Source organism: Pelodiscus sinensis, chromosome 20 (assembly GCF_052426305.1).
Source record: "Pelodiscus sinensis isolate ZL-2025 chromosome 20, ASM5242630v1, whole genome shotgun sequence".
In the NCBI taxonomy this organism is placed as follows: Eukaryota; Metazoa; Chordata; order Testudines; family Trionychidae; genus Pelodiscus; species Pelodiscus sinensis.
Window position 1 is genome coordinate 18,518,499 of NC_143071.1, and position 27,671 is coordinate 18,546,169.

At 42.6% G+C, this 27,671-nt stretch overlaps 1 protein-coding gene across 1 annotated transcript in view; it reads right to left on the reverse strand.

Moving 5' to 3' along the window:
* Nucleotides 1-27,671, reverse strand: part of GRB2 (growth factor receptor bound protein 2) — an 83,273-nt gene that overhangs the window by 15,479 nt on the left and 40,123 nt on the right. The window contains exon 2 of the mRNA XM_006136426.5: nt 4,367-4,464. Coding sequence (XP_006136488.1) covers nt 4,367-4,464 — 98 coding nt within the window. The remainder of the gene's footprint in view (nt 1-4,366; nt 4,465-27,671) is intronic.

Here is a 27,671-nt window from a genome sequence, read left to right on the forward strand (position 1 = left end):
AAGCAGGAAAACCTGATAAATGTCTGTCCAGGGGGGTCCCTTTAAGCACAAGCTTCAGATAGCCTCAAGCTGCAGCCACATGAAGTAACTATGGCCCTGATGCCATGAACTGGTTCCAGGTGGCCTTAAATGCGATTCAGCGTGTGGATGCTCTATTTAGAAATAGCTAAGCGCTATTTCGATATGGATTTTATGTATAGATGCGCTCTTTCAAAATAAGCTATTCCGGAAAAATCTCTTCCGGAATAGCTTATTCTGAAATGACCTGTGCAGCGTAGATATAGCCAATATGTCCTCTCTGCAATTTTCTCATAGAAATCCACACTTTGTTGCTGCAGAGACAGCAGGGGGAGCTCCTACCACCATCACATCAGCGTGTTGTATTTCTCAAAATCAGTTGTGAGAAACCGTTAATTGAGACTCTCTCAGAACTCAGTCAAGATATTAACCCACATTCTTTTTGGTCATGTGAAAAAATGAGTAAAAATTACTTTTTACTTTATCTTAATTCTACACTTTGCAAGTCTTACATTAAGAATTTGAGGATTCTTTTAATAGTTTCTGCTATTGTTTGATGCTTTGTTCAAATTCTCATTGCTCAGTTATAAAGATATTTTATCACTAGCAAAAGGGAAAAAAATGTTTTGTGCTTTCCCCCCGCCCCATCTTTGTGGTGCATAAAGGAAACATGAAAGATTTTTCCAGAGAGTTTTCTTATGCACTGGTTTGAATCAAGATTAGTTTTCCCTAGTTTTGCTGGCTCATTAGAGATATCAAATGTACGTTAGTGAAGAGGAACACAGTTTTGAATCCTTAGCACAGATATTTTTAACAGTTTCCCAGACATTTGAATTAAATACATTATTAAAAATCATCTTTGCAATGGCTCAGCATTGTCTCTTGTGAGATCATAATTCTACTTTAGCTCCCTAGTCATCCACAGAGTTCACAGGATAGAGAAGACCTCAATTTTTAATGTAAAAACCATCAGAAAAACATACACTTCAGGCATTCTTCATGTATAAAAAAAAAGAAGAGAGGAAATGTGTTTTTAAGGAGACATACATAACTGCTCAGGAGCACACATCCAACCCACCAACAATTTTCTGGCTTTATGGAATACTTCACACAAATATTTTCTGTGGATTGGTTTAAAAACAAGCAAAATCCTCAGAATAGCCACAAATTGTAAAGCAAAGAAAGCATCCACACTATTCCAATGGTTTCCACTATTTCCTTCTGAATAGTTATATGTGATAATTACAAAGCTAGTTGGAGACAAATGTAATGCTGGGTGAAGCTTGTCCGGTTAGGACTGCAAAAACAAATCCAGATTTTACTGCTGATGTTGCAATGCTGAAGGTGGATGCATTGATTGGTAAAATACCAAATTCACAAGGCATATAGACTAATTTCTTCCTGGTGCAAGCAGCAATTTGGCACCTCTTCTGGCCTCATTCACAGCAATCATTTTGTTTCGCTCCATTTCCTTGATACATAAAAGTCACAATGTTATTGAAGAGATATTCCAATAAGACCTGCGTGAACAACCCAGGATGTTGTGCACAAGCACTTGAGGTGTACAATCCAAAAGTGTAACACAAACCAGACCATGAAAGCAACCCAATGAAATGTAAAACTCAACTTAGCAGGAAGTCTCCCTCCCAGAACCTCCTGTTATTTTTCATTGAGTACTTCGTATCTCGGCTTACATCTTTGTTTTACTAATTAGAGTGCATTACAGATTAACCCTTTGTTTTAAAAGGGTTTTGAATTTGGCAATTGAAGGACTAATTCTTTTCTTTCAGGCTTCATTTGTTCGTAATCGTGAAGCAAATGGGAAGCTCTGCACCATGTGATCTGGGGAAAACAAAACATTGCATTTGAAGGCAACTATTGGACAATAAGATTAAAAGCCACCCATTATGATAGGTCTTAAATTGAAAAGTCAGTCCAGGTTATGTAGATGGAAACTAAAGAACTAACCCCTCTTGACTGAAGTAATCTTCATGCTACTCACTCACAACATGTCTTGTGAGGTGCTGGTCCTACAATAGAACCTAACACTTTCAAGTCCCTGGTCAGTTGCCAGCAAATTGCTGTTTATTGGAACAGCTAATCAGCAGTGCTGAAATAATTTTTATAGTTGGGGTGCTGAGACACATTGAATGAAACTATAAACCCTGTTATACAATGAAACCACTTCAAACCAGTATGGTGGCAACACCTCCAGCACCTCTAATTGCAGCACCTACGCTGCTAATATACTCCCTACATTAGGGAAATTATGGGAAAGATTTCCAAGATTGCTTATGCATGGAGCGAAATACTTATTAGCAATGTCTTCCATTTAAATATTCATCTAAACTTGCTCAGAGGAAATATAATTGACAGTGCTTAAAATCACTAGCTGCGCAATTCCATTAGGGCTCCCAACATTACTGACATCAGCAGAGCTGAACAAACATTAGTGGAAAATTTCTGCAAAATTCTTCCAGTGCAGATAAGGCTTTTAAAATGTTTTAGGTAACCTTCGCATGTCTTGAATGATGTCTTGCCACGTTTCCTATCTGGATGAATCTACCATTAATGAAATGTTCCTCGCTACATTCTTAGCATACTGCCTGAAAGAATTTTCACCCTTCTGTTTAACTGCAATTTCTTCTTTATTACTTACATATTGAAGCCAACTACTGACAAAAGCAGCATCAACAGTGCTGGAAACCCCAGTGTCAACTTTTGTTACACTGACCAGAAGATTTTTCACTCTTCAAGACTGTACTGCACAAAGCTACTTGCTTTCTTGTTAAACTCTTTAACTAGCTAGAATTTCAATAGAACATGAAAACAAGAGAAGATGCTAAAAAGTGTCTCAAATGATCAAGAGGGCATGCAGTCATGGAATGGTACCGTTCCCGTGTACTGGTTCTTCCAGATTTGATGAAGGACACATGTTGAGAGGCTACTCAATGAGAGTTTCCCTGGAATTGGGGCTTTAGCTACAAGAGTAGCTTTATTTAGGCGATGTGACTGCAATTTTTCACTGTTACTCTGTTGAAATCTTCATTGCAAAGTACCATAAACATAGGGGCAGAGTTAAACACATACTATTTCTGATTTTTGCAGTGCTTAACCACACAACTTTGGCACTCTCTTGTTTACAGGACTGTTTTTTACCAAAAATATAGAAAAATGCATAAAGGATCTGTAGGGATGAATAATGAAATTGCCCTTTTAATGAATTATAGCTACCAATGCGATGTTATGTAGCCACATGAATTGTGGCCCAATTTTTATGAATGGGATTTGGATTAATTTGCTAGTAACCTGTTAGGAATTGCAGTTGAAGAATCTCTTATTGTGTAACTTTTTTATACATTGTAACTGAAACCCCATTTTAAACTTTGTACTGCCCAAACTTTAAATAAAGTTAGGTGTGTGTACATATGTAATCTGATTTAAAAGTGTAAATGTGAGGGGGAAGGGTGTGTAAAGGGATCAGTCCCTGAAACCAACCTATCTGGGTGACCAGGTGCCAGCACCACCTTGATGACAGAACAATGCAAGTGAGCCCTGCAAAAGAACCCACCCAAGACAGACAGACAGAGATACACAATCCCCATCAACAAAAGAAGATCAAAGTCACATCTGCTGTTAACTGATGACTCATGGTAATACAGTACTCAGGGACAGGATTTTTGGACTAAAATAAATAAAAAGATGGGTGCAAAACTATAGGATTGGGTCTTTTGGTTCTATCATCCTCCAGGAGCATCAGTGCATATCAACATGATCCAGCTCCTCTCCTCATGTCTAGACCACCTAGCCAGTGCTTTAGCATAAGCAATTGAGGCTTGTGATTATATCCCATCTTTAGATATGTGTATGTGTGGTGGATAATTTTAGTATCTGGGGGACAGTAAATGAATTTGCCTTCACAATAAATGCAGCATATTGCCTTATCCCCCAAATAAGATTATGCTAGATCAATTTCTACAAGTTTAATAGATATTCACTAAAGACACTGTAGCTCTTCTGGCTGCCAGATTTGACAACATTGTGAAATTTCCAGGAAATTTATTTACCTGGATTCCACCAGCACACCCTTTCTCCATGCTCTTCAAGACATCTGCAGGAGAAAGTCCCACTGATGCAAACCATAAGAGCTGTACAACTCTTAAGATACATCACAACAGTGCTGTTTTCTGGGTGCAGCAGCCAAAAGTAACCCCTTTATACCTTACAAAGTCCACAGGACTGTGGCAGTGATTAAGGTCCTGCATCCAATACAAAGTGCTCAGCAGCCCCACCTATTATTTCACAGGCAAATGAAAACAAGACAGACGGAAAGGGATGCTCCACTTACGGATGTGGTTTCATTTCGATGTAGTTCTTGGGAATGAAGCCATCTTTCCCATTGAGTTCTGCCTTGTACCAGTTCTGATCACATTCTTCATTCAAAACCTGTAGGAAATGAAAAACAAACCAATTTTTTTTTTTTACCATATTTCCATATACATCAAAACTGGCAGAACTGTGCTTAGGAAACCAACATGTTCTTATGATGCCTATTTCAAGAGAGGTATATCTGCTATTCTGCCCCAATCAACCCCATGCATTGTAAGAGCTATAGCAGGTAGAGTGAAGGAGAAAAAGTCACTTCAAATTATCTGAAAAGTCTGTGTTGAAGTTGGGAGGCTATGGCAGGCTTGCCTGGATCTCCTAACCTGCGCTGGGGAACCCGTGCTGGCATGGAACAGGAGCACAGAAAAACTAGTAGGCTTTGGTGTGCAACAGGAATATGGGGAGTATCTTTCTCCTTCTCAGACAAGGAGCCACGTCAGAGGGTTTTTTCCCTCTTCTCACTTGTGTGTGGCCCAACAGATTTTTCTGTGGGTCAGTGGCCCCCAACACAAAAAAAGTTCCTCACCACTGAGCTACAGCTATGCTACAGCTTAAGCAGACATAAGTTATGTTACTTGGACTGTGAATTAGCCTCCCACAAGCAACATAACTTAGGTAGATTTAAGCACTGGTGTGGACAGTGGTATGTCAGTAGAAGAGCTTCTATCTGACAGGGCTGCAGCTTGTTGGTGGGGGGGCAGATTGAGTCAACAGGAGAGCTCTCACCTATCCACTTAGAGTGGCTATCCTTGATAGAATAGTAATAGAGATGTAGCTGTGTTAGTCTGGTGCAGCTGAAACTAAAGACAGGACTATGCAGCACTTTAAAGACTAACAAGATGGTTTATTAGGCGATGAGTTTTCGTGGGCCAGACCCACTTCCTCAGATCAAATGGTGGAAGAAATTTTCTTCCACCATTTGATCTGAGGAAGTGGGTCTGGCCCACGAAAGCTCATTGCCTAATAAACCATCTTGTTAGTCTTTAAAGTGCTGCATAGTCCTGTCTTTTATCCTTGATAGCTTACAGAGAAGCAGCTGCAGAGGTGCAGTTGTGTCATTGTAAGCTTTCTGATGTAGACACAGCCATAGCCTGTAAGTTCCATATTTACCCTCAGCAACTTCTCAATCAAGTTCAGTTTATAAATCCAGAGAATATTGGCTTAACTGCCACCACTGCAAACTTGAGATCTGAGAAACAAGCTATAGTCTCCCTTTTACCAACCAACAATTATTCATCTAGAACTTAGCAATTGTGACAATCTAGGCAACTAGGATTCCATCCATCTCTCTCGTGTAATTGCACTGGATCCACAGGATTTTAAGCAGTGCTTATATTAGGGAATTTAAAATTCTCTAATAGTAGCACTGTTGGAAGCCCAAATGCAAATAGGACTGGCAGCTTCAGAACTGGTTTACTTGTATTTTTTTCTTTTACAACTAATGTTAAACAAACCACGTGAACAGAGAGTACCAGTGATTTTTTTTGGTAAAATTCCCTAGCGCAGACAAGCATACAACAATTAAGTGAGTCAATGGAATTCTGGTATATTATTAGCCAGTGTAGGAACATGAAGGTACCACTTTTAATATGCACTTTTCTGACTATGACAACACTTTAAATTACCACAAGACCAGAAAGCCATAAGGGATGAACTTGTATTAATGAAGGACAATAGAGAGCATCAAGGGCACGGTCTGTTTTAAGTGTAAAGGCTTTGGATCCCATTGTTTTTTGTTGAATTTATTTCAAAGGGATTTGATGGATAAGGCAGGAAGAAGCAAGACCTAGGCACTTTGGCTAAAAGTTGATTTTTCCAAAAGATAACTTTCTGTAAGGCAAATTCTAACTACATTAACATTTGACAGTACATTTACCAGCACTGACATAATTTTTACTTGGTTTTAGAAATCAGATTAAATAAGATTACAAAAAAAAAAATCAATATGTATTTTTACTTTTGTCAATATCCCACCAGCTTTTTTATTCCCTCCCAAATTACCTCTCCAGAGATATTTTCTCCTGGATGATACAGAATGAATTACTAACAAAAAGCAGTCAATCTAGAAGATTAAAAATTCAGAGATGGCATTGGTCCTTTACAATTAAAAGTACCATTGGACTAGCTGGCTGCCTTGGTAGATGAAGTGTAGGAAAGGCAAAAGAAAGAACAGGACATACATATCATTAGGCTCTAAATAAGGTCTACTGCTGCACCCAAAATGAAGTTACGCAGTTCTATGATTTTCTATGATGAAGAAAAGCTCTCACCAAAACTCTGTTTTCACTCTCAATTATTTTCACTTCTGAAGTTTTGCCCATATAATCACTTTTCTCTTGCCCCTCAAAAAATAGATGGGAGAGGGAAGCAGAATTACACAAAGTAAAGCTGTTAGCACATACCTCAGCAAGGCCCTTGTAGCCGATGAGGACTATGCAGAAGATTAACAGTTCAGTGTGGCATTTTAAAAAACCTAATCCACTCCAATAGCTAGGTCTGGAAAAGAAGGAAACGCCTCTCTGGATTGAACTGGGCCCTAGTAGACAACAGTAAAATCTGAATAATTACAGGTTGGACCTTCCTGGTCCAGTGCCCTTGGGACCTGACTGGTCCCCGATGAGGGATTTTGCCAGACCTGGGGAGGCCATTTTTGCATCCCTACCACTGGCCTCCTTGGCCCAGCTGCTAGCCTCCCAGCCGGCTCCCCACCTCCTGCTGGCCCAGCTGCCCTGCTGGGTAGCCATCACTGCTGTGTCTCTGCCAAGCAACCCAGCACTGGGGCTCCAGGCAGCAGCGTGCACCGTGTGCTGGGACTCGGGACAATTGCGTGAGCCACAGCTTTCTTAACAGCCTTGTGCAGCATGAGCTGGGGCTTCCAGAGCAGCCGTGCACCCCACGCTGGGGCTCTGAGAGCAGCCCCTGGCACACTGCATGCTGGGAGTCCCTGGGCAGCCACTCGCCAGCTCCCTGTGGGAAGCCCATTGCCCTGCCAGCCAGGAGAGATCCTTACTGTTGGCCCTCCACGGGGACTCTCTGATCCTGCAACATCCATGCTGGACCAGAGAATCCTGGTTAACAGTTTCAACCTGTATGACTGATTTTAGTGACAGAGTAACAGCTCTCAAATAATAATGGATAATCATCTAATGGCCAGTTCTTAATGCTAGCATTACAACACAGACCAAAACTATTCATTAGATAGGCGTTGAGCAGCCATGCTCTGTCTGCACAGAAAGGGCTGACCTTCTATGAGACAGACTCAAGAAATAAGAAACCTCATGAAAGTGCATTCCCAGATAATTGTGAAGGATTTTTTGAAGCTACTCCTTTGTTTTGTAAATACTGTTTTAGTGTTTCTTAGGCTCCAGTTGTTATACACCTTGGCAGCCATCAGAATGCCATGAATGAATATTGACGGAGAACACACATTTATTTTTTCATTATAGAATCTATGACAGATCAAATTGTTGAGAAGCTCTTCTGCCAAGATCCCCTTACACGGGATTTTTTAGTTTTATAGCATGTAGCTGAGGAACAACAGACTCCTCTTCCCTCCTCAAACAAAAACACTGAAGATTTATAGATGGATCAGTATTAAGAAATCCCTGCAAAACTGAAAGGACACATTAAAATTTGAAATTCTAATATTCAAACATACATGATTTGAATATACTCGCTCAAGAGCTCTGCTTAGATATGGAGAGCCATGTTGTATGTGCCTTAGGGTACTCATTAACATTTGGCCCAGAACCAAATGCCAGGATTGGGGCATTGCTGAGGGTTGTATTAATGATAGCAATTACACACAACTGGTCTTTGCTCCTGAGTGGATGTAAAATCTGTCAGACTTCTATGCAATTATGTGACTCCAAAGGCAATTATGTACAATAAAAAAAACAAAATCCACAAAGCAGGAGTTAAAGAAATATTTTAAAAGTGATTTAGTGCCAGGCAGTGGAACTGTCCAAGAGAGCCAAAAGCCAAATAATTAGTTCAACTAACAGCAGCTCTTTTAGGTAGGCCCAATTTATCCCACAATTCTGCAACCATGGAATCTACCCCTTACCACAGAAGCGTGCTACAAAATTGTAGCTTTTATCTAAAAAAAAATTACACTTTTAATATTCATGGATGAGAATAAGACCAGGATAAAAGAACTGAGTGTAAATGTGATTAGAGAGATTGATGAAACCGGGAGGGTGTTTCCCATTTTCAGTGACAGGGCAAGAAGTTTTGTCTTGCTCTCATTGGAGGAGATTACTGACCTCATTCCAAGCAGAATGAAAGTAGGAAACCACGAGGGAGGGGGAAGAGAGTTGCTGTCTTGTTACCACAGAAAGGGGGGATGGATGTAAATTGGCGATAGCAAGAGGAAAATAGGAGGCAGTGAAGTAAAAAGGCAACTGTCCTGCTCTGAATGGTCAGCAGGGGAGTAACAAGGGAAAACAGGGGACCCCTGCCTAGCTAATTCCACAATGGGAAGGCTAGGGGAGAAGCTGCTGCTCTGTTAGAAGTTCACAGGTTAGGGGAGGATCTGGGAGCAAAGCAGAGAAGCTGACCCAATCTGGCAGTGCCTGTAACTTACCCAGCTTTTTCCATGTGGCTGGTGGCAGGCAATAAAGCACTGATCCACCCCTTCAGCCAGCAGCTCCAGCTCTACCACAATCTGGGTCACATGATCCTTCAAGTATTTCCTGCCTCCCTGACTGGAGAACTCCCTCATCTCCAGTGAGTACACGAGGGTGGGAAGGGAAGGACCGGAGTAGAGGCTGGAGCCCGGTTCCGTTCTCTATTTATAGGAGCTTCTGCTCCTCTTCAGTGAGAGGGTGAGTGTCCCGCTGCCCCCTTCCTCAGCTGATAAGCAGAGCTCCCTGCCTGCACAGGGAGCTCTGAACCTCAATGCATGGCTCAGAAAAGGGCTGAGTGGCTGCACAGATGCACAGCTTAAAGAGAAGATTGGTCTTATCTCTTCCAAGACTGCAGATAGACTAAAACAAAAGCTCTGAGGAGTAGGAACAGACCCAAATGCAATGGGGTGAATTTTTAATCCAAACAATAACAATCAAAGTGTCAGTTATCTATATGGCTGCTGAAAACGTTAGCAGAAAAATCTGACAAATGTACTTATCACATAATTCCAAGTACTTTTATATCCCATTAGAAAACTTAATTGTTAAAATTTTACTGAAGTTAGGTATGTGAACGAGTAGTCGACTTGTCAATTAACCAAAAAGCCTAGTCTTATCAGTTAATCTAGTCAACTACTCACATTTCCCCCATCCTCTGCTGCCTCTGTGCTGCCTGCCCCAACCCCCATACCGTTGCCTCTATCAGAGTCAGCAGTGAGGGGAAGAGGAGGGAAGAGGAGGTTGCCAAGAAGCAGCCTCTGCTTGCGGTGAGCCCTAGCCTGCTGTAGGCAGAGGCTGCTTCATGGCAGCAGTCCCTGTCTGTGTGTGTGGGGGGGGGGGGAAGGGGTGTGTCCAAGCTCCCTGCAGACAGGGCCTGCTGCAAGTGCAGCCTCTGTCCGCAGCCAACACCACTGCAGACAGAGGCTGCTTTGTGGCAGCCTCCCCTGTCCCCCCCCCCCCATAGCATCTGTCTGTGGGGAGCTCAGACCCTCACGGACAGGGGCTGTTGCCACCCCACACTGTTGCTTTTGTATCAGAGGCAGCAGCAGGCAGCCAGTCCACGAGGGGAGCTGGTTTTTAAACTGGTTCCCCTCGCAAACCAGATCGGCTGCCACAACAATGCAGGATGGCAGGGGGCTCCCTGGTAGCAGGGCTGGAGTGCGCTGGCTGCTGGCCCCACCTCCAGGGACTGTAGAATGGTCAACTAACCACTAACAATTCATGCAGTTAGTCAATTATTCAATTAATTGATAGCTAACATCCCTGGCAGAAGTTGTCACAAAATTTTCAGACTGTTTCAACAGAATGCTATAAGTGCAGTGCTTCCCAGTCCCAACCAATTTTAAAAAGTAGGCATTTTAAAGGGTATACAGAAAGAGTTAAGTCCTCCAAATGAAAGTGTTAAACAACATTTTGTAAACTTTGCTGCTTTAGATGACAGTGGTTTTTGGAGCCTGTAGGAATCTGGAAGTCCAAACAAACCCCATAATCCTCACTGAAATGTACTGAGTATTCCTGCTCTCTGTACGCATTTAAACAAAGCTGAAATTCTTTTGCAGTTAAACCTCAAGTCTGCTACCAATGGAGTCAAATGAGAAATGAAATAACTGTGTTCCTTTATACTGGAGCATTTGTGCACAGGAGGAAGGATATTTTTAGCCATTAGATTTGAATACAAATGCTGCCATGTGATGGTCTCAGTCTGTAGTCAGCCCTGTGTTACCGTAATAGCAGCTCATACACTACCTGTCAGTTTCCTAGTTGTGTAATGGGACTTAACAAAAGCCCATCTGTACCCTGTAAACCAAGAAGAGGCACTGCTGAACGGCTGTGCAGAAAAACAGCTTTTGCTGCAATAGTTTGAGTGAAATTATTAAAATATTACACCCAGTCCAACACTCTGTGAATATTTCCAATAATTTAAAGGATTGTAGAAAACCTGTGATACTCAGTGCCCCAAAGCAATACCATGGCACCCCCCATATTCACCACTGTTATATAATCACAATAAATCTTATACAAAACATGTCAATGGAAAAGTTAAGGTCTTCTGAACGTGATTATTCTATTTATATGTATGTATCAGTTTTGTACCTGAAGTCATGAATATTGACTATCTATACCTGTATTTTTAAATGTGTTTGTTCCTGTGGTAACTCCCACAACGTAGTTACCAGTCTAGCCAGTGCTTTGTGAATCGACTATTCGAGTTTATGGCCCAACAATGAACATAACGAGCCTTGAAAGAAGCTTATCCTCACTTGATGGAGTTTTCCTGTGGATGTTCTAGCCAGAAAATGGGTAATGGCTGCTGTTATGACTCACTGAAGTATGCAAGGGCATGTGTCTAGCTCATGTGACACAGGACTTCATTTTATGCCTGTACTTTTCCACTAACTGTACTAGGAGCTTGCTTTGAGACAATGAAGTTCCCTCCACAATGCAGAAGTTATAAAAAGGAGAAGTGACATCACTTGTTCTCATTCCCCCCAGAACTCAACACTTGGGAAACATCTCAGGAACAAAAACTGGACCACAGAAGTGGTCCTAGATGGGAAAGAAGGAATCACAAGCCTGCATATGGAAGACCGGTGAACTGTTTGTACTACCAGGATCAGATATGATTTGAATTAAGCAGTGTCTCGTTAACAGAACATATAGTGATAGTGTTTTATTTCTTAAGTAATCTACTTTGAGCTGTACTTATTACTTATCACTTAAAATCTATCTTTCTGTAGTTAATAAATCAGTTTTATATTTTACCAAAAATAATATGGTTTGAACGAAGCATATGAAAAAACCTTAGTTAACAAAAACCTGCACCTCTTTTCTACATTGAGAGAGCGGCAGACTGGATAATAACCTTACATTAGTCAGCCTGTTGAGGATGGCAGGATGGTACTGGAGTATTGCATCCAATTCTGGGACCCCCCCCCCCCCACTATAGAAAGGATTGGAGAGGGTTCAGTGGAGGGCAACCAAAATGATGAGGGGGCTGGAGCACATGACCTATGAGGAGAGGCTAAGAGATTTGGGCTTAGTCTGGAGAAAAGAAGAGAAGAGGAGAGGAGAGAGGAGGAAAGAGAAGGGGGAGATTTAATAGCAGCCTTCAACTTCCTGGAGGGAAGTTCCAAAGAAGATGGAGAAAGGCTGTTCTCAGTAGTGATGGATGGCAGAACAATGAGCAATGGTCTCAAGTTACAGTGTGTGTGTGTGTGTGGGGGGGGGGGGGGGGGTCTAGGTTGGATATTAGGAAAAACTATTTCACTAGGAGGGTGGTGAAGCACTGGAATGGGTTACCTAGGGAGATGATGGAATCTCCAGCCCTAGAGGTTTAAGTCCTGGCTTGACAAAGCCTTGGCTGGGATGATTCAGTTAGGGTTGGTCCTGCTTTAGGTCTCCTCCAGCCCTATGAGTCTATGGTACAGCTCTGTGGTCCCAGGCTGGAGGACCACTCATGGAGCCCATTCGCCCGCCTAGGTTGCCCATCGCTGCTCCAGCAATTGTAAAAATTGGAACCATCTTAATTCCCAATTGGATACCCACATTCAAATATGCTGGTTGGGGATGCCCACAAATGTGAGTATTAGAGTACAAATGCAAAGTTAGCCATATCAGGGGTAGCTTGTTCTGATATACCACGTGGCAGAGGGGAAGAGTAATGAGAATTTTTTCACCTTTTTGTGGAACCTAGCAATGAACAGATCGAAATTGCCTATTCCATTCAATTAACTACAGTTAAAATAATGTTGGCTATAACACTGGGGGAAGGAAGGAGGGGAGGGAAATCACATCAAGGTTGATAAGTAGGCTCAGGATAAAGTTGTTTATATAACAGATGTTTTCTGCTCTATGTATAGCCTGAGAACTGCATGTTGACTCCCATGACTTCATGGGAGCACAAAAGAAGCAGCACCACCCCTGTTTGAGGTAGCTCTGCAAAGTGACAGGGACTACAGGGAAGAAGACAGCAGCTGCAATTTGAACATTATCATGCACAGTCTTATTTTTGTGCTATAAGACAGCTGTGCGTATTTCACAATTCCATAAGTTTAGAGCTTACTTAAAAACTGCCCTGACTGCAGCATTTTACTTCAGCATCTCAGATGCCTGTTAAAAAAAAGTTAAGTGGACTGAGAAGAAAATCTTCCGAACATGAACTAACTGCAATCAATTCCTGAGTCTGCAGGCAGCCTGAACCAAAGCTGAATGTTACAAACTGCATAGTTCATCATAATGAACTTTGCTACCTCATGAAAATTCCAGTGTTGTCATTAACTATTGGTAGCTAGAATGGCTTGCTTAGTCTTTAAGGGGTGAAAAACCGAAGGCTAGTCCCTCACCCAACTGCTAAAAATCCCAGCTTGCACCATCAACTTCTATTACAGTGTTATGAATTTTCAATACAGTATTTAGAGATAGGATAAAACGTAACAGTTCAGGAAACATTACAGCATTTGTTTTCATATTCAATTAAATAAACCTCATTTTAAAAATTTCTGACTACCACAGAGTCCCCCCATTGCTGCACTGGAGTTTCACAAAATTAAGATAAACATCACCTGAACAGCTCTTAAATACAGCCTGTTAATCAGCTACTGATGTGGTATTCCTCATTTACAATGATGGGTTGGCTTAATTACACTGAAAACAATGCACCATTTTGAGAACTCTTCCCTCTAGTCTCAGGCATCCAAGAAAAACCCACAAAGCTCCACAACTAGAAAACAAGAATTCTCTCAAACTCAGAAAAGCAAGCAGTTGTTACAAACAATCTCAGCAAGGCAAGGAATGTTTTACCACAGCTACATGCTTATGGGGAATAATGGTCAGGAGGGGATTAGTCTCAGAGGGGTAACTGTAAAAACACCTAGTAATTCTGTGGCACCTTGAAGACTAACAAATTTATTTGGGCATACATTAGCTTTTGTCAGATGCAGGACGGGATTGTCAGCTGACTCCTGGATGACATCAGAAAGCACTAGGAGGCTCCACAGACAGCCAGGTTCAACCCTCCTCAGGAGATAAAGGGCATTTAAACAAAACAAAAAAAGGATGATGGGATTAAAAAGGATAGCTCCTGTCCCCCCCCCCCCTCCCAAAAAAAGGGCCCAATTAGTTCAGATGAAATCAAGCACAATTCCCAAGGACTTCAATGTAAACTGCATCTGATTACAAGGTTGAAACTGATCCACTGTGTCACTGTATAAAACGCAGTACCACAAAATACTGAGATTTCTCCTTTTGCCTGCTTTGTGTAAGGAGCCTAAGGCAGACCTGGTTTGCAATGAAAAACCATCTAAGTGCATAACAAGGCTACCTTCCTTGACCTTCAATTGAGGATCCTATTGACATAGCAAGGCATATAGCCTAAACCCTTTAGGCTGCCAGCATTTAGAAATGACAGTAAGACGGGGTGGGCAAAAGGCCTTCCACGGGCCGCATCCAGCATGCCAAATGCATAGATCCAGCCCATGGAGGCCTTGCAGCTCTGCTGCCCCCAGGCCAATCAGGGCCTAGGGACCAAGGAGTGTACAGTGCTTAGTGTCAACCCTGGTTGGTCAGCCAATCAGGGCCTGTGTGTGGGAAAGCACTGAAGTGTCCTGGCCCCACCCCTTCTGTCTGAGGCCCCTCCCCTCCCTGGTCAAAAATTATTGCTCAGCCCTGCAGTAAGACAAAATAGCACAGAAGGTAGTGTGTTTCTTAAACTCTGAGACCACGGAACACCAAACTTTTTTTTTATGCGGAACACCTATGAAAATTGTCTTTAAAAAATTGTTGTCAGACAAAAAAGACAAAAACAAAGAAGTGGCGGCACACCTGTGAGTTGTTCATGGAACACCAGTGTTCCATGGAACGTAGTTTAAGAAGCACTGTGTTAAGGAACCAGCATCTTATCATAGGCCAGGGCAACCTGCACATCAGAACAGCCAGCATTCTAATACGAGCAAGACAAATCAGACTATAAACCACAGAGCACGTCCTACTTCTCTTGATTTATTCCCTTCCTCCCCATGTCAGAATTTCACTGAAGTTCATTCTAACCACACCAGGTTAAATGCTAGACTTTAACTGTATTTTTTTCCATCAGCTGAGCAGAGAAGGCTGGTTCAGGAATATACAAACTTGCTAAATTGCAGAGTCTTTTATTTTTCTTTTCCTGTCAAACCATTTATCTTCACCCACACCTCATGTGAGCGCGCACCAGAGGGGGAAGGAGGGGGGGGAAGAAAGGGCAATATCTCTATTTTACAGACCAGGAACTGATGCACTGAGCTTCTTGGATACAGCTGCATAACAGAAAGAACTACATACCTGCCATTGTTAGCAGTGCAACATGCAGACAAGTGCAGAGGCTGTGAAAAATGCAGATAATCAAATGCTGTATTGAAATAGCTTTGAAATAATGAGTGTAAATACATTCCCTATCAAAGTTGAAGTCACCAATCAAGTAGCATAGCTTAAGAGCAAAACAAGTTGGGTCCACTGAAAGGGTCAAACCTCTCATTTTCTACCCCAAATTTCCTTTTGCTGCCCGCACTTATCTCCATATAAATGCTTTTTCCACCCTCATCCTTACTTTTTTTTTTTTTAAATCAGGCTCATGAAAACATAGCTAACAAAGGGAGCTCACACAACCAATCTGAAAAGCGAGAAGGGGTTGCCCTGTACTTCAATGCTGCTTTCTTCTGGAAAGTTTGGCTGAAGTCTTGACTTAACATTTCAATGTGGACTATATATTGTTGGGTTCTCATACTGACACCATTCCCTGCAGCAAGAGTCAGGCAGTTTAAACACTTTCAGCTAGATCCACGGAGAACTAGTTTTGTCCTGGATAGTCTGAAGTAAATTTCTTGATTATACTGTGTTATCCCTGGACAGTTTCCTCTCTGCTCAAATGGTAAATAGGTGTTTCCCTCCATATCTGAAGGAAATTATATTGATCATCAGTGAAATATAAAAGCTAAAAGTCACCATAAATATGTGAAACAGTGGAAGTCACAGAAACCAGCTGTGCCAGGACCCCTGATATAGGGATGCAAAGGAGTAGCCGAATAATTGACTACAGGCAGTCCCCGACTTACGCGGATCCGACTTATGTCGGATCTGCACTTACGAACGGGGTTCTCTCGCCCCGGAGCTCACAGGCAGCGGTCAGCCACCTCGAGCTCCGGGGCAAGAAAAGCTGCTCGCGGTGCCCCTGGTCTGCTGGGGACCGTCTCCAGCAGAGCTGGGGCATCAGGAGCAAACCCGCAGCCGCGGCGGGTTCCCGCGCTTCTGAGGCTTTGCTCTGGCAAAGCCTCAGAAGCGCGGGGACCCCGCCGCGGCTGCGGGTTTGCTCGTGGTGCGCCTGGTCTGCTGGGGACCGTCTCCAGCAAAACAGGGGCACCGGGAGCAAAGTGGTCCGGCGCCAGAGCAAAGCCTCCGAGGCGAGGCCCCCCCGCTGCCGCTTTGCTCCCTGTGTCCCTGGTCTGCTGGGGGGGGGGGGGGCAAGCTAGTTGGTCCCGCAGCGCCGCTCTGGGTACTACTGGACCAACCCGGCAGCACCCCAACTGCTCTGCCCCAGACGTCCTGATTCAGCCGCTGCTGGTCAGTTTCAGCAGCAGCTGAATCAGGACTCCTGGGGCAGAGCAGCTGGGGTGCTGCTGGGTTGGTCCAGTAGCGCCGAGGAGCAGTGCTACTGGAGCAACCCAGCAGCACCCCAGCTGTTCTGCCCCAGACGTCCCCAAGTCAGCCGTTGCTGAAACTGACCAGTGCTGACTACAGGAAGCCCAAGGCACAGTTGCTCTGCCCCGGGCTTCCTGGAATCAGCTGCTGATCAGTTTCAGCAGCAGCTGACTTGGGGACGCTTGGGGTTCTTAAATTGATTCTGTATGTAAGTCAGAACTGGCGGTCAGTTTCAGCAGCGGCTGAATCTGGACGCCAGTTCCGACTTACATACAGATTCAACTTAAGAACAAACCTACAGTCCCTATCTTGTACGTAACCCGGGGACTGCCTGTACTCTCATTTCCCCGCCCCTTGCTGCCTCTATATCAGGACGCAGCAAGGGGGGAGAAGCAAGAGCAGGTGCTGGGGAGCTGCCGCCCGGCTCCTACTACATTTAAACTGCAGAGCCACAACGGGGTAGCAAGCATCCCCCAACCCTTATCAACTAATCGAGTAGTGGATGGAAATTCCATTGAATACTCAGATTATCTGCAATTTAACATCCCTACAGTGAAACTCTCTTCAAACTCCCTAGACAGAAAAAAAGGCTCTCCCCTGAACCAGTCACACGAATTCATACCAATCACTATAGAATTGTGCTGTAGGAATACTTATAAACATGCCAAAATAATGGTCACAAACCATGAAAGAAATGAGGAGATAAATTTCAAGTAATATTCCTTCATTTAATTTTCAAAACTCTAGACAATGAGAAACCTACACCATGGTGCTTAACATTAGGCAGTGTAAGAAATTTAATAAGAGTGGAAGAATCACAGTCAGGAACATAAGCTTCAGAGGGTAGCCGACAGTCTGTAACTGGAAAAACTTAAACGAATAGTCTAGCAGCACATTACAGACTAACAAAACACGTAGATGGTATCATGGGCACAACCCATTTCTTCATTTCATTCATCATTCCATCAAGGTTCCAGTTCAAAAGTGTTGGTTTTTAAAATCCCACATAAATTTTCCCAAGATAACCTCCCTAGAACCAGCCTTCTAGCCCGTCACCGATAGCTGGTGAGAAAGTGTGCTTCTCTCTACTTTCTGGACTATTTTCTGAAATAGTCTTAAAAAAAAAAAAAAAAGTAGATATTGTGTCTCTCTCCAGTCTACATCTCTTGATTATTCTCTTTGGCTTTCTTCTAACTGTATGCTTTATAAAGCTAAATACAACACCATAAAAGCCAGTATACTAAATAAAGTTACATAATGGTACAAAAGACCTGCTAGTTTAGCCACAGACCTCATCTACATTAACTTTTCACTAGTTTCCCCACTCTTGCTACCGTCAACATAGCTAAGTCTAGATCAAGAGACAACATTTTTACTACTGTGTTAACTCTCTGTAAAGTGTATGTGTGGTAGAAATCCCAAGAGATCACAAAAGTTTCATTTAAATTATTCCTCTCGCTATGACAACTGTTGATGGAATTGATAAGAAATAGTATGAAACATGTCGCCATAGCGAGCGCTAGCAATACTGGTAATCTGTAGTAAAAGTTTGACCTTTTAACTTTTTTTTTTTTAAATTGTCCATAATGAGAATAGGTTTGTGGAGCTGAAAATTCTTGTAGCCAATACATTCTGTTTGGCCCCCTATGCTGAGGAAATCTAAAATTGAGCTTAAAGACCGGCACTGAAGATAAAGTTACCAAACATAAAAACTGGCCATTTTAGTTCCTATGATTTTAGGACCAAAGAGTAATGACCATTCAGTTAGTTCCAGGGCGTGGTAAACACATTGCACTTTCATTACAGTGGTTCAATCAGATATGAGGTATAAAAAGATCTTTCATCATAGATCTAATGCCAAAGCTTGGCTCGCATATGTATTCAATCCCATAACATTCTGCTTTCAAGAACAGATTATTAAAAAAAGGAAAGAAAAAAAAAAACTGTTTTCCTTCAAGAGATCACAAACTAGTTTATTGTGACTGAAGCCCAGGACCTTTTATAACCAACTACATCGCTCAGGATGCTATTACGGAAACAGAAGACAAAAACATCCTTCCTTAATCTCAAACCTAATCCACAATTCATTGTGGAACTATTGAACACCACAGCACTTCCCCAGTTTGCTGTTACGCAGTGTGGATTAGTTTACTCAGTCCTGCTCAGATGGCCATTGTCTAACACATTTTCTAAGGCTGAAGTTTTATTTTGTTGACAGACAAATCACCACTGTTTTAACAGCCCCCTAAATATCAGTGAAGCAAGAAAACTGATCTATAAATATAAATTTTTAGAACCCATAGATAGCTCTTCCCTATTCCCTTCTTACTCACTGAAGAGCATGGATAAGCTTCGCTAAGTCTGAATGATGTATTTATCTATTCTGGACATGGCTCAAGAGGACTAGACTGAGGGTGAGTCTACACCAATGTTTCTCAACCTTTTTTTAAATAAAGTAAAGTACCCCCAGTTCCTAGTTTTCAGAAATGCGACTTTTTTTCTACCATTGCAACACATTTCTTTAAACAACTTAATCATAGCCAGGCAGGCGATGAAATTTTTGGGTGTAAAAAATACAAAAATAATAAAGCACTGTAAAATTTAAAACAAAAATTCAGATCTCTCCAAATTTCAGTTGTGTTGACATACCGCCCAGACTTCTCTCAAGTACCCTTAAGGGTACTTATACCACTGGTTGAGAAACACTAGTCTACAGTACACCGGTTCTGCAATTCGGCATTCAGTATGCCGAAAGCAACACTCCATTAGCAGAGCAGTATCTGCACTGGGGGCTTTGCTGGCATCTATAGATATGGCTATAGATAGGATTAGGTTAGTATAAAACATCAGTAAATAGTGATTTCATCAAGTACACACAGATGACAAAATATTTCCACTGAGGATAATCAAAATTTATAGAAAGGCAAGAAATGAATACGCTGCTTAAGAATTTACTAGACTCAAAATCCAGTGATTTAGCTTTTTCAATTAGGCTTGAAGTAGACTACCAAATGAATATGATTTGTTGATATAAAGGTTGTTTGTATACTGAAAAGTGAAGTTGACAATCTGTGTTTTAATGGTTTACAGAGCTTTAACTTTTTGAAACCTGTTTCCTATATTAAACAGTCTGATATCCCCCATAATTTCCTGCAATTATGAAAATTAAAATTGATTAAAAAAATTAAATGCTTAAAACCCATAATTTTACACAACTGAAAATTTAAATGAAAATCTAAAAAAAATGCTTCAACAAAAACTGATAAAGCAAAATTATACCCAAAAATTGATTTCTCATTCCCTGAACAGATAGTTATGCAGAAAAAACTTTGTTCAGACCTGCCCTGACTGAAGTGCCTACTAATACTATTCATTTAGATTAGATTACTTAAACTGCCATTTAAGAAACTCTACAGTTACTTCTGATGCAACTCAACAACATGCATCAAAATGAGAAGTAATGTTATCTTGCGGACAGGGTAAAATCAGTTCTTCTGCCACTTATATTTTAGCCTTGAAAGCTGCTGTTCTTCCCATTCTCTCCAGGCTGCCTCCAGTTTTCCCTTAAGTTTAGGAGCACAGATACGGAGCACAAAGTACACATTTGCTGCTGCATGTTTTAAAATAGTCACACAGTACAACTCTGACCACAAGTTTGTAGAGCAGCCTTTAATGAAATTTCAGAGCTTTTGTAAAAAGCTCTTGGCAGAACCTCTGAGGGATGGAGGTTGAAAGTCATTGCCAGAAAATAAAAAAGGCGCTATCAAATGCATTCCAATGAGTGTGTTACACAATTCCTTTTTAGTTCATGGAAGAGACTGAAGTACCACCAACAGTGGTCCCATGGCGCTTCATAAAAATGTGGAATCTTCTCCATTTTGTGACTTCTATTCAGCAAAAGTAATTTACCCAAGTTCACACGGCAAATGGAACAGTCAGGATTAGAAATCCAGAGTTCCCAACTACTGGACACACACAGTTCATTAAACCACATTATTTCATTCATAAAAGTAGTAACACAATTACATGACAAATGAAGCTTGACTTGCATTTCAGTGAAGAGGAATAGGACGCTCACCTCCAAAGCATCAGATCCCTAACAATCCTCTTCCAAGACAGAAAACCACAAAGAAATATAGGGACTAAAATACATTTCCTTCTTATTCTGAAAGTGGGATGGGACCTAAACTATCTGATAACAAAATTACCTGGAAACAAAAAGTACATTTTAAATGGTATTTACCTTAAGTAATCATTAGTCCCTACACACGTCAGTCTCCTGGGAATAGGTGATCCTTACCTATTTCATAACTGTTGCGTGAGATGGTATTCTCCTCAGATGTGTATGTACCCACGGTGCCAAAGCCAGAGAAATTCACTTGGCAATACCCATGATGTTGCACTCATGCCCTTTGCATCACAGACCATTACCTGGCTATACTGACACAGGGATCAGCACTGATCATATAGTGGGCGCAGGGATTCAGCCTGTACATCAATGGATTACTCATATCCATAGTGGCCTTGGAAGCTACTCATTCCTTTAGGCCCTGATCAGTGTTCCCTGTCAGGTGAGTGCTTGGGCTGTCACACAGTAGGGATGTCAATGAGTAATTGACTATACGATTAACCAATAAGTTTAGGCTTATCGGTTAATCTTGTTGACTGCTTGCATTTCCCACCCCCAGCTGACTATCAGAGCTGGTGCTTGGGGGGGCTGGCTTAAAAGCTGGCTCTCGCAGAGGCAGCAGTGTGGAGCGGGGGCTGACAAAGCAGCTTCTGTCCATGGCGGGCCCAAGCTCCCCGCTGACACAGTTTGCTATGCATCCCACAGAGCAGCCTATGTCTGTGGTGAGCCTGGGCCTGCCGTGGGCAGAGGCTGCTTCATGGCAGAAGCCCTTTTCCCAGGGGCTCCCAGCAGATGAGGGGCTGCTGCCAGACCAGCTTCTGTCTGCGGCCAGTCTGGGCCACTGCAGACAGAGGCTGCTTCATAGCAGCCTTCCCGACCTATTTCCCACCTCCCTCGCCCCCTCAGCAGCCTCTGCCCGCAGGGAGCTCAGACCCCCGGTGGACAAGGGGTGCTGCCACCCCATGCTGCTGCCAGCAATTGAGCTGGTTCTCCTCACAGACTGGCTCCTGCCTGGTACCCCACACTGCTGCCTCTGATACAGAAGCAGCAGCTCAGGGTGGCAGGAGGCTCCTGGGAGTGGGGCAGGAACACACTGGCTGCTGGCCCTGCCCTTGAGAACTATAGAATATTCAAGTAACCCATAAGAATTCATGCAGTTACTCGAATATTCAATTAACCAATATCTAACTTCCATAATACTCAGGAGAGATTTAGGTACTCTCCAGCTGACTGGCAGAGCGCCCACAGCCAGTAGCATGTGTTTATTTTGGTGGTGCACATAAGCACTTGCATTGTTGCACATAAAATGTATTCTACACATGGATAGAAAAAGTTAGCAGGACTATTGGTCCTGATCTTCAACTCACCCTAGGTGATATCACCTAACCTAGCCATGGCCAACCCATGGCTCTTCCCACCTCGGAGGGTGTGGTTCGCAAAACCCTCCCCATGGCTTGTAAAGCCGCCCCAGTGACCCTGAAAACGGCCCTCCCCTCCCAGCTCCTTGTGCTCACCGGGACAGGGGAGCCGTCCGGTGAGGCCATTAAAGATGGAGAATTAAAGATTGCATTGGCCGGTGGGAGCATTATGTGGCCAAAAAGCCTCTAAATGCGTTTTCTTAAAGGGGCAGTCTTTTTTTTTTCCACTTGACAACTTTGTCCCAGCTCTTTGTGCTAGAGCCACTGATATCTTGGCTCTTTGCCCGGAATGGGTTGGCCACCCCTGACCTAATCAATCTGTCACACAGCAACTCATGCTGCATTGTCAGATGAAGGATGCCATCTCAGCACAGGTACAGACTAAGGCCATTGTACAGGCAGCAGCACGGGGGTGGGGGAAGAGGCACTGTGGAGCCAGTGCTGGGGGGGGAAAGAGGGGAGAAGAGAACAGGCTTTTAAGTCAGCTCCCCCCAGCACCCGCTCCTGTTTCCCCCCCTGTCCCTTGCTGCCTCTGATAAAGAGTCTATTGTCCTTCATCCTCGTCACTGGACAATACCATGGTATCAGACACTTCCTCTCCAGAAGTGGGAGATTTCAAGGCACATCAAGACTTCTTACCCAAGGCTGAGGCTAATCATCTATCCAGGCAGAATTTATACATGAAAATATGCACAAATTTGTGGGTGTTACTAGGCCCTGTCCCGGGAAGAGCAGCTCTCTGCGACTCATAAAAATGAGTCCCTCCTTAGGATATTTTTTGCCAAGAAAACGTGTAGTGTAGACATAGCCTTATTGGAAACAGCCAGAGCTCAGTGGAACATTCTAGCTTCTGCATCAAAGCATTTGGAGAAGCATTACCACATCGTTACTAAGGGTTCTGAGTGCCTGTATATCAGAGGCGAGCAATAAGAGTCCCACAGGCCAGATGCAGATCACCGGGGTTAACCTCTAGTGGGCAGCTAGACATTTTATTTACCTGCACATCCACAGGTATGGCCTCTCTCAGCTCCCAGTGGCTGTGGATCGCCATTTCTAGCCCATGAGAACTGTGCAAAGTTGTCCCAGTCTGCACCATATCCTGTGGCTCCCTTTGGCTGGAACAGCATAACATGACCAATGGGAGTTGTGGGTAGCTGTATTGTGGATGCATAAGTAAATGAAGCATCTGGCAACCTGCCAGGGGTTAACCCCTGGCAAACTGCATCTGGGCTGCTCACTGTCCCTCCTATTGTATCTGCATCCTGCCCCATCTTGCTTTTCATGATGGTGGTCAGTGAAAGATCATGTAATGGAAAGAACAAATCTATGCTCCAGGGCAAAGAGATTGGATCTTATGGGCAGGAATATTTATTTGAACCTCCTTCCTACAATCGCAAAACAGGTGTTGCTCTCGAAAAAATAATTTTGTAAACTGGGGCTCACACAAAATTCATGGAGCACTTGCCTAAGCCTTCTACAGAGGAGTTCAAAGAGTCTGTGATGGAGAATCGTCTGGTGACCAAGATGTCCCATAATTCTGGCTCAAGCTACAGTGATCACAATGAAAAGGGGATCATGGTTACAGAATTCAGTAACGGCAACATCTGTACAACAGACTATAGAAGACCTTTCTTCCAGGGTCAATCCCTCTTTTTGGGCAAAGCAGAGGAAACTACCCAAGAGTGGCTAAAAAAATACCAACATTCTAAACAATTATTCCACATGATCTGCAAACTCAGGAAGACTTCAACCCATCCATCAGTTCAAATGCAGTTCACATTTTTAATATTAACTTTGTTGACTTAAAAAGGGAAAGGGGGAATATGGTGGATGAGGTAGCAATTTTGACAGGAAGGAGCAGGGAAGCAGAATTTCTCCTTTTTGAAGAAAAAGCAACTATGACAAAGAAGAACAGACATTATAAGGAAGAGCCTGAAATTCACGTATTAGTGGATGTGTGGGAAAAAGTTGTTTTTTTTTTTTACTTTTTGGAGGAGACAAAACTAATTAATAGCTGCCCCCACAGACAATTACTTTGGGGTGACAGTGATAGAAATGTAGCTGTGTTAGTCTGGTGTAGCTGAAACAAAAAACAGGACTATGTAGCACTATTTGATCTGAGGAAGTGGGTCTGGCCCACAGAAAGCTCATCACCTAATAAACCATCTTGTTAGTCTTTAATGTGCTACATAGTCCTGTTTTTTGTTTGGGGTGACAGGCTTATTCCTCGGATGAATAAATGTCAATTTTTCAAAAACTCTTCATAGACACAGAGGTTCAATTGTGTCATGTTTCTGAAAATCATGCCATCCAATTGTTGAGAGCGGAAGAAAAGGTACTTTTCAGACCAGCCAGCAAGGCTGGGCTAAGCCCTAATGCTGATCCTGGAGACAGACACTGCAGGTCTCTACAGCGTGAAGGATGAAAACACTGGCCTCACATAGGACAGCTACAGAGTTCACGGACACTGAGCTCATTATAATAAAGGGTGGTAAACTGATAACACCTTTCTTTCTTTTGCTTTATAATCCAAGTGACCTCCCTGGCCTCAAATCCTGAGGCAGGTTTGTTTCTCTAATCACCACCTCGTTGACAGGCACAGTAAACAAGGTCAATCCACTTGATCATGGATTACAGACCCATGCAGATGGAGAAACCTAGGGCTATAGTTTGAAGTGGTAAAAGCTAGACTTAATACAAATGCATGACTAATGAGACTCCTGTCTATCAGAAAAGAAAGTTTTGATATAGCCATGTAATGACTGACTGACTTATCCTTTCAGGTAGCATTTATATACAATGGATCTTTTTGAATTTTTTATACATTTAGGAAATTTGTGTGTATTTGTCAGTCCTTAGAGCACACTGTATGCATGATTACATATGAAAATAAGGAAACGTTCACATTGCATTACCTAGAAACAGCTGCCCTAAGTGTTTTCACTACTCAACCCAACTATCCCAGCTGAGAACTCCAACAATTCTGATGAATGAATTGGGAGATTGCTGTTTCTGTAAACATCAAACAGGATTTACAGCTTTGGCCATCAATGAACCAAGCTATCACAATTTGAACTATATCCCCTGAAAGGCAGTCTGTCTAAAATCCCCTCAGATGCACTTTGGTCCCCAAGGAAGTAAAACCTGGCTGACATCTCTATTTTTGATTGAGGCGAAGATTGCAAATAGCAATCTCTTAAATAGTTTAAAGGAGATTTTACTTGATATCCCTGCTAAGTGATATTCACGCACTGGACAGATGTAAAAAGGTCCTAAATCAGGGATTAACACTTTGGACAGAGAAGCTGTGATTCACCACTATCAAGAAGTGCAGTAGCAGCAACTGTATCTGCACCTTCTGGGACCACTGTAGCTCTGAGTTTCAACCACAAGATTAACAGGAAAATTAATGGAGAGGAACAGGACAAGATGAGCACAGGGGTGGGAACAGATCTTTTAAAATCTGATCTAATACACTAGCAGCAGAGACAATGACTAACGAGAATTAGACTTTAAACCACAATTACCATACTGCAGAAAAACCTGTTTTATGTAAAAGAATTTTATGAATAAATGACCATGTACATCTTCTGACTGCAAAATTTGTCTGGACTGCTTTAAAAAGAAGCAAATTAGTCGTTACTTGCCTTCCGCTTCCTATAAATGGAACTGCGAAATGTCTTCTTACTAGAATGTGATGGATTACCAAATCCTTCAACTGCAGAAGCAGTTCCCTATCCAGATTGATTGGAGATCAACTACATTTAGAAGCAAGGCAAGAAACTAGGGATGTAAATATCCCAGTTAAAAAGTTATATGGTTAAACAATGTTTATCTAGTTAACCATGATCTCGCAGTGGGAGGCTGCTCCAGCCCAGCAAGGCTAGAGCACCCCCCGTACCTGTGGTGGGACATGAGTGGAGGCACTGCTGCAGCCAGGCCAGGCTGGAGTGGGCAGAGCAGCCCTCATCAGTTAACCAGTTACCCTGGTAAGCATGCCTCTAAGGAACCTGCTTACTGGGTAACCAGTTAATCCTTTACATCTGTACAAGACACTCGAATAAAAACTCTTCTGAGATTTTGCACAGACTACAGCATGGATTCATCATACTTGTTTGGATTATTTTCTCTTTTTAAGAGGCATGATTTTGACCCACTGATTGTTAGTGGCACAGGAACCTGAAATATCTTTAGGAGAGCTTACTGCATTAAGTCAATGTACCACTGTGGGCAAGGGTAATTTCTCAGGGAAGGGCGACCATGGCCCTGACGAGCTAGGAGTACATCTACACAGCAGGGCTAAAGTAAAATTAAGCTACGCAACTTCAGCTATGTCAATTGTGTAGCCAAAGTTGAAATAGCTTAACTTGGCTTTAGGCACTATCTACACAGCAGGAAGTCGAAGGAAGAAAACTCCTCCTTAGACTTCCCTTACTCCTCATGAAATGAGGGTTACCATGAGTTGTCCTCCAGCTCAACACGGTTTCAAAATAAAGGCTTGTAATTTAGACGCACACTATGTTATTTTGGAATAACGTCAGTTATTCTGAAATAACGCTGCTGTGTAGACGTACTGTAAGATGACTTGGCGGCGGTGATTAAAGAAATTCACTCAGGTTATAACACTTCCAGAGAAACACTAGTTCAAACTGGATTTTCAAGAGATCAACAAAATTTAAAATCAGATTATTCACCCAACATTCTTAAATCAGGGACTCATTTCTGACCTGGGAAATGGATCGAATCTTCTGGCAGACCAAAAGAAAAAGTTGGAGAAGTGTTTCCTATTAGCTTCTTTTCACTTCATCCCATTTAACTCCCATCCTTTAGGAACTCCCCAAATGGAACGGACATGTTATCACTAGACTAGGCCAGATCAATGAAATTGCTAAGACCAAAGAACTGTACAATCAAATATTTCATTTATAAAAAAGTATATATTAAAACAACATTGTCACACAGCTTTCACAAGCACAACCACCATCAGTACCAAGTATAAGTGCACAATTAAGGGTTTTTTCTGTTTGTTTTTTTTAGAGGAAGAAATTGTTACTCACCCTGTGCAGTAACATCTGTTCTTCGAGATGTGTGTCCCTGTGGGTGTTCCACTACAGGTGAGTGTGAAGCAGTAGCACAAAAACATTACTGTGCTTCGGAATTAAGCATACAGAGGATAGGACTGCCTGAGCCACTGCTGCATCTGGCGAAACAATACATTCCAGCGTGTAGTGTCTGGTGAACATCGATGCGAACAACCAGGTTGCCTCACGGCAAATGTCCTGGATGGAAACATTTAAGAAAGCCCCGGAGGTGGCCATGGCTCTGGTAGAGTGCGCTCTAGGCTTAGAGGGCAACGGTTTGTTACGGAGTGTATAACAGCAAGTGATGCAATTTACGATATGCGATGAAATACGCTGAGATGCG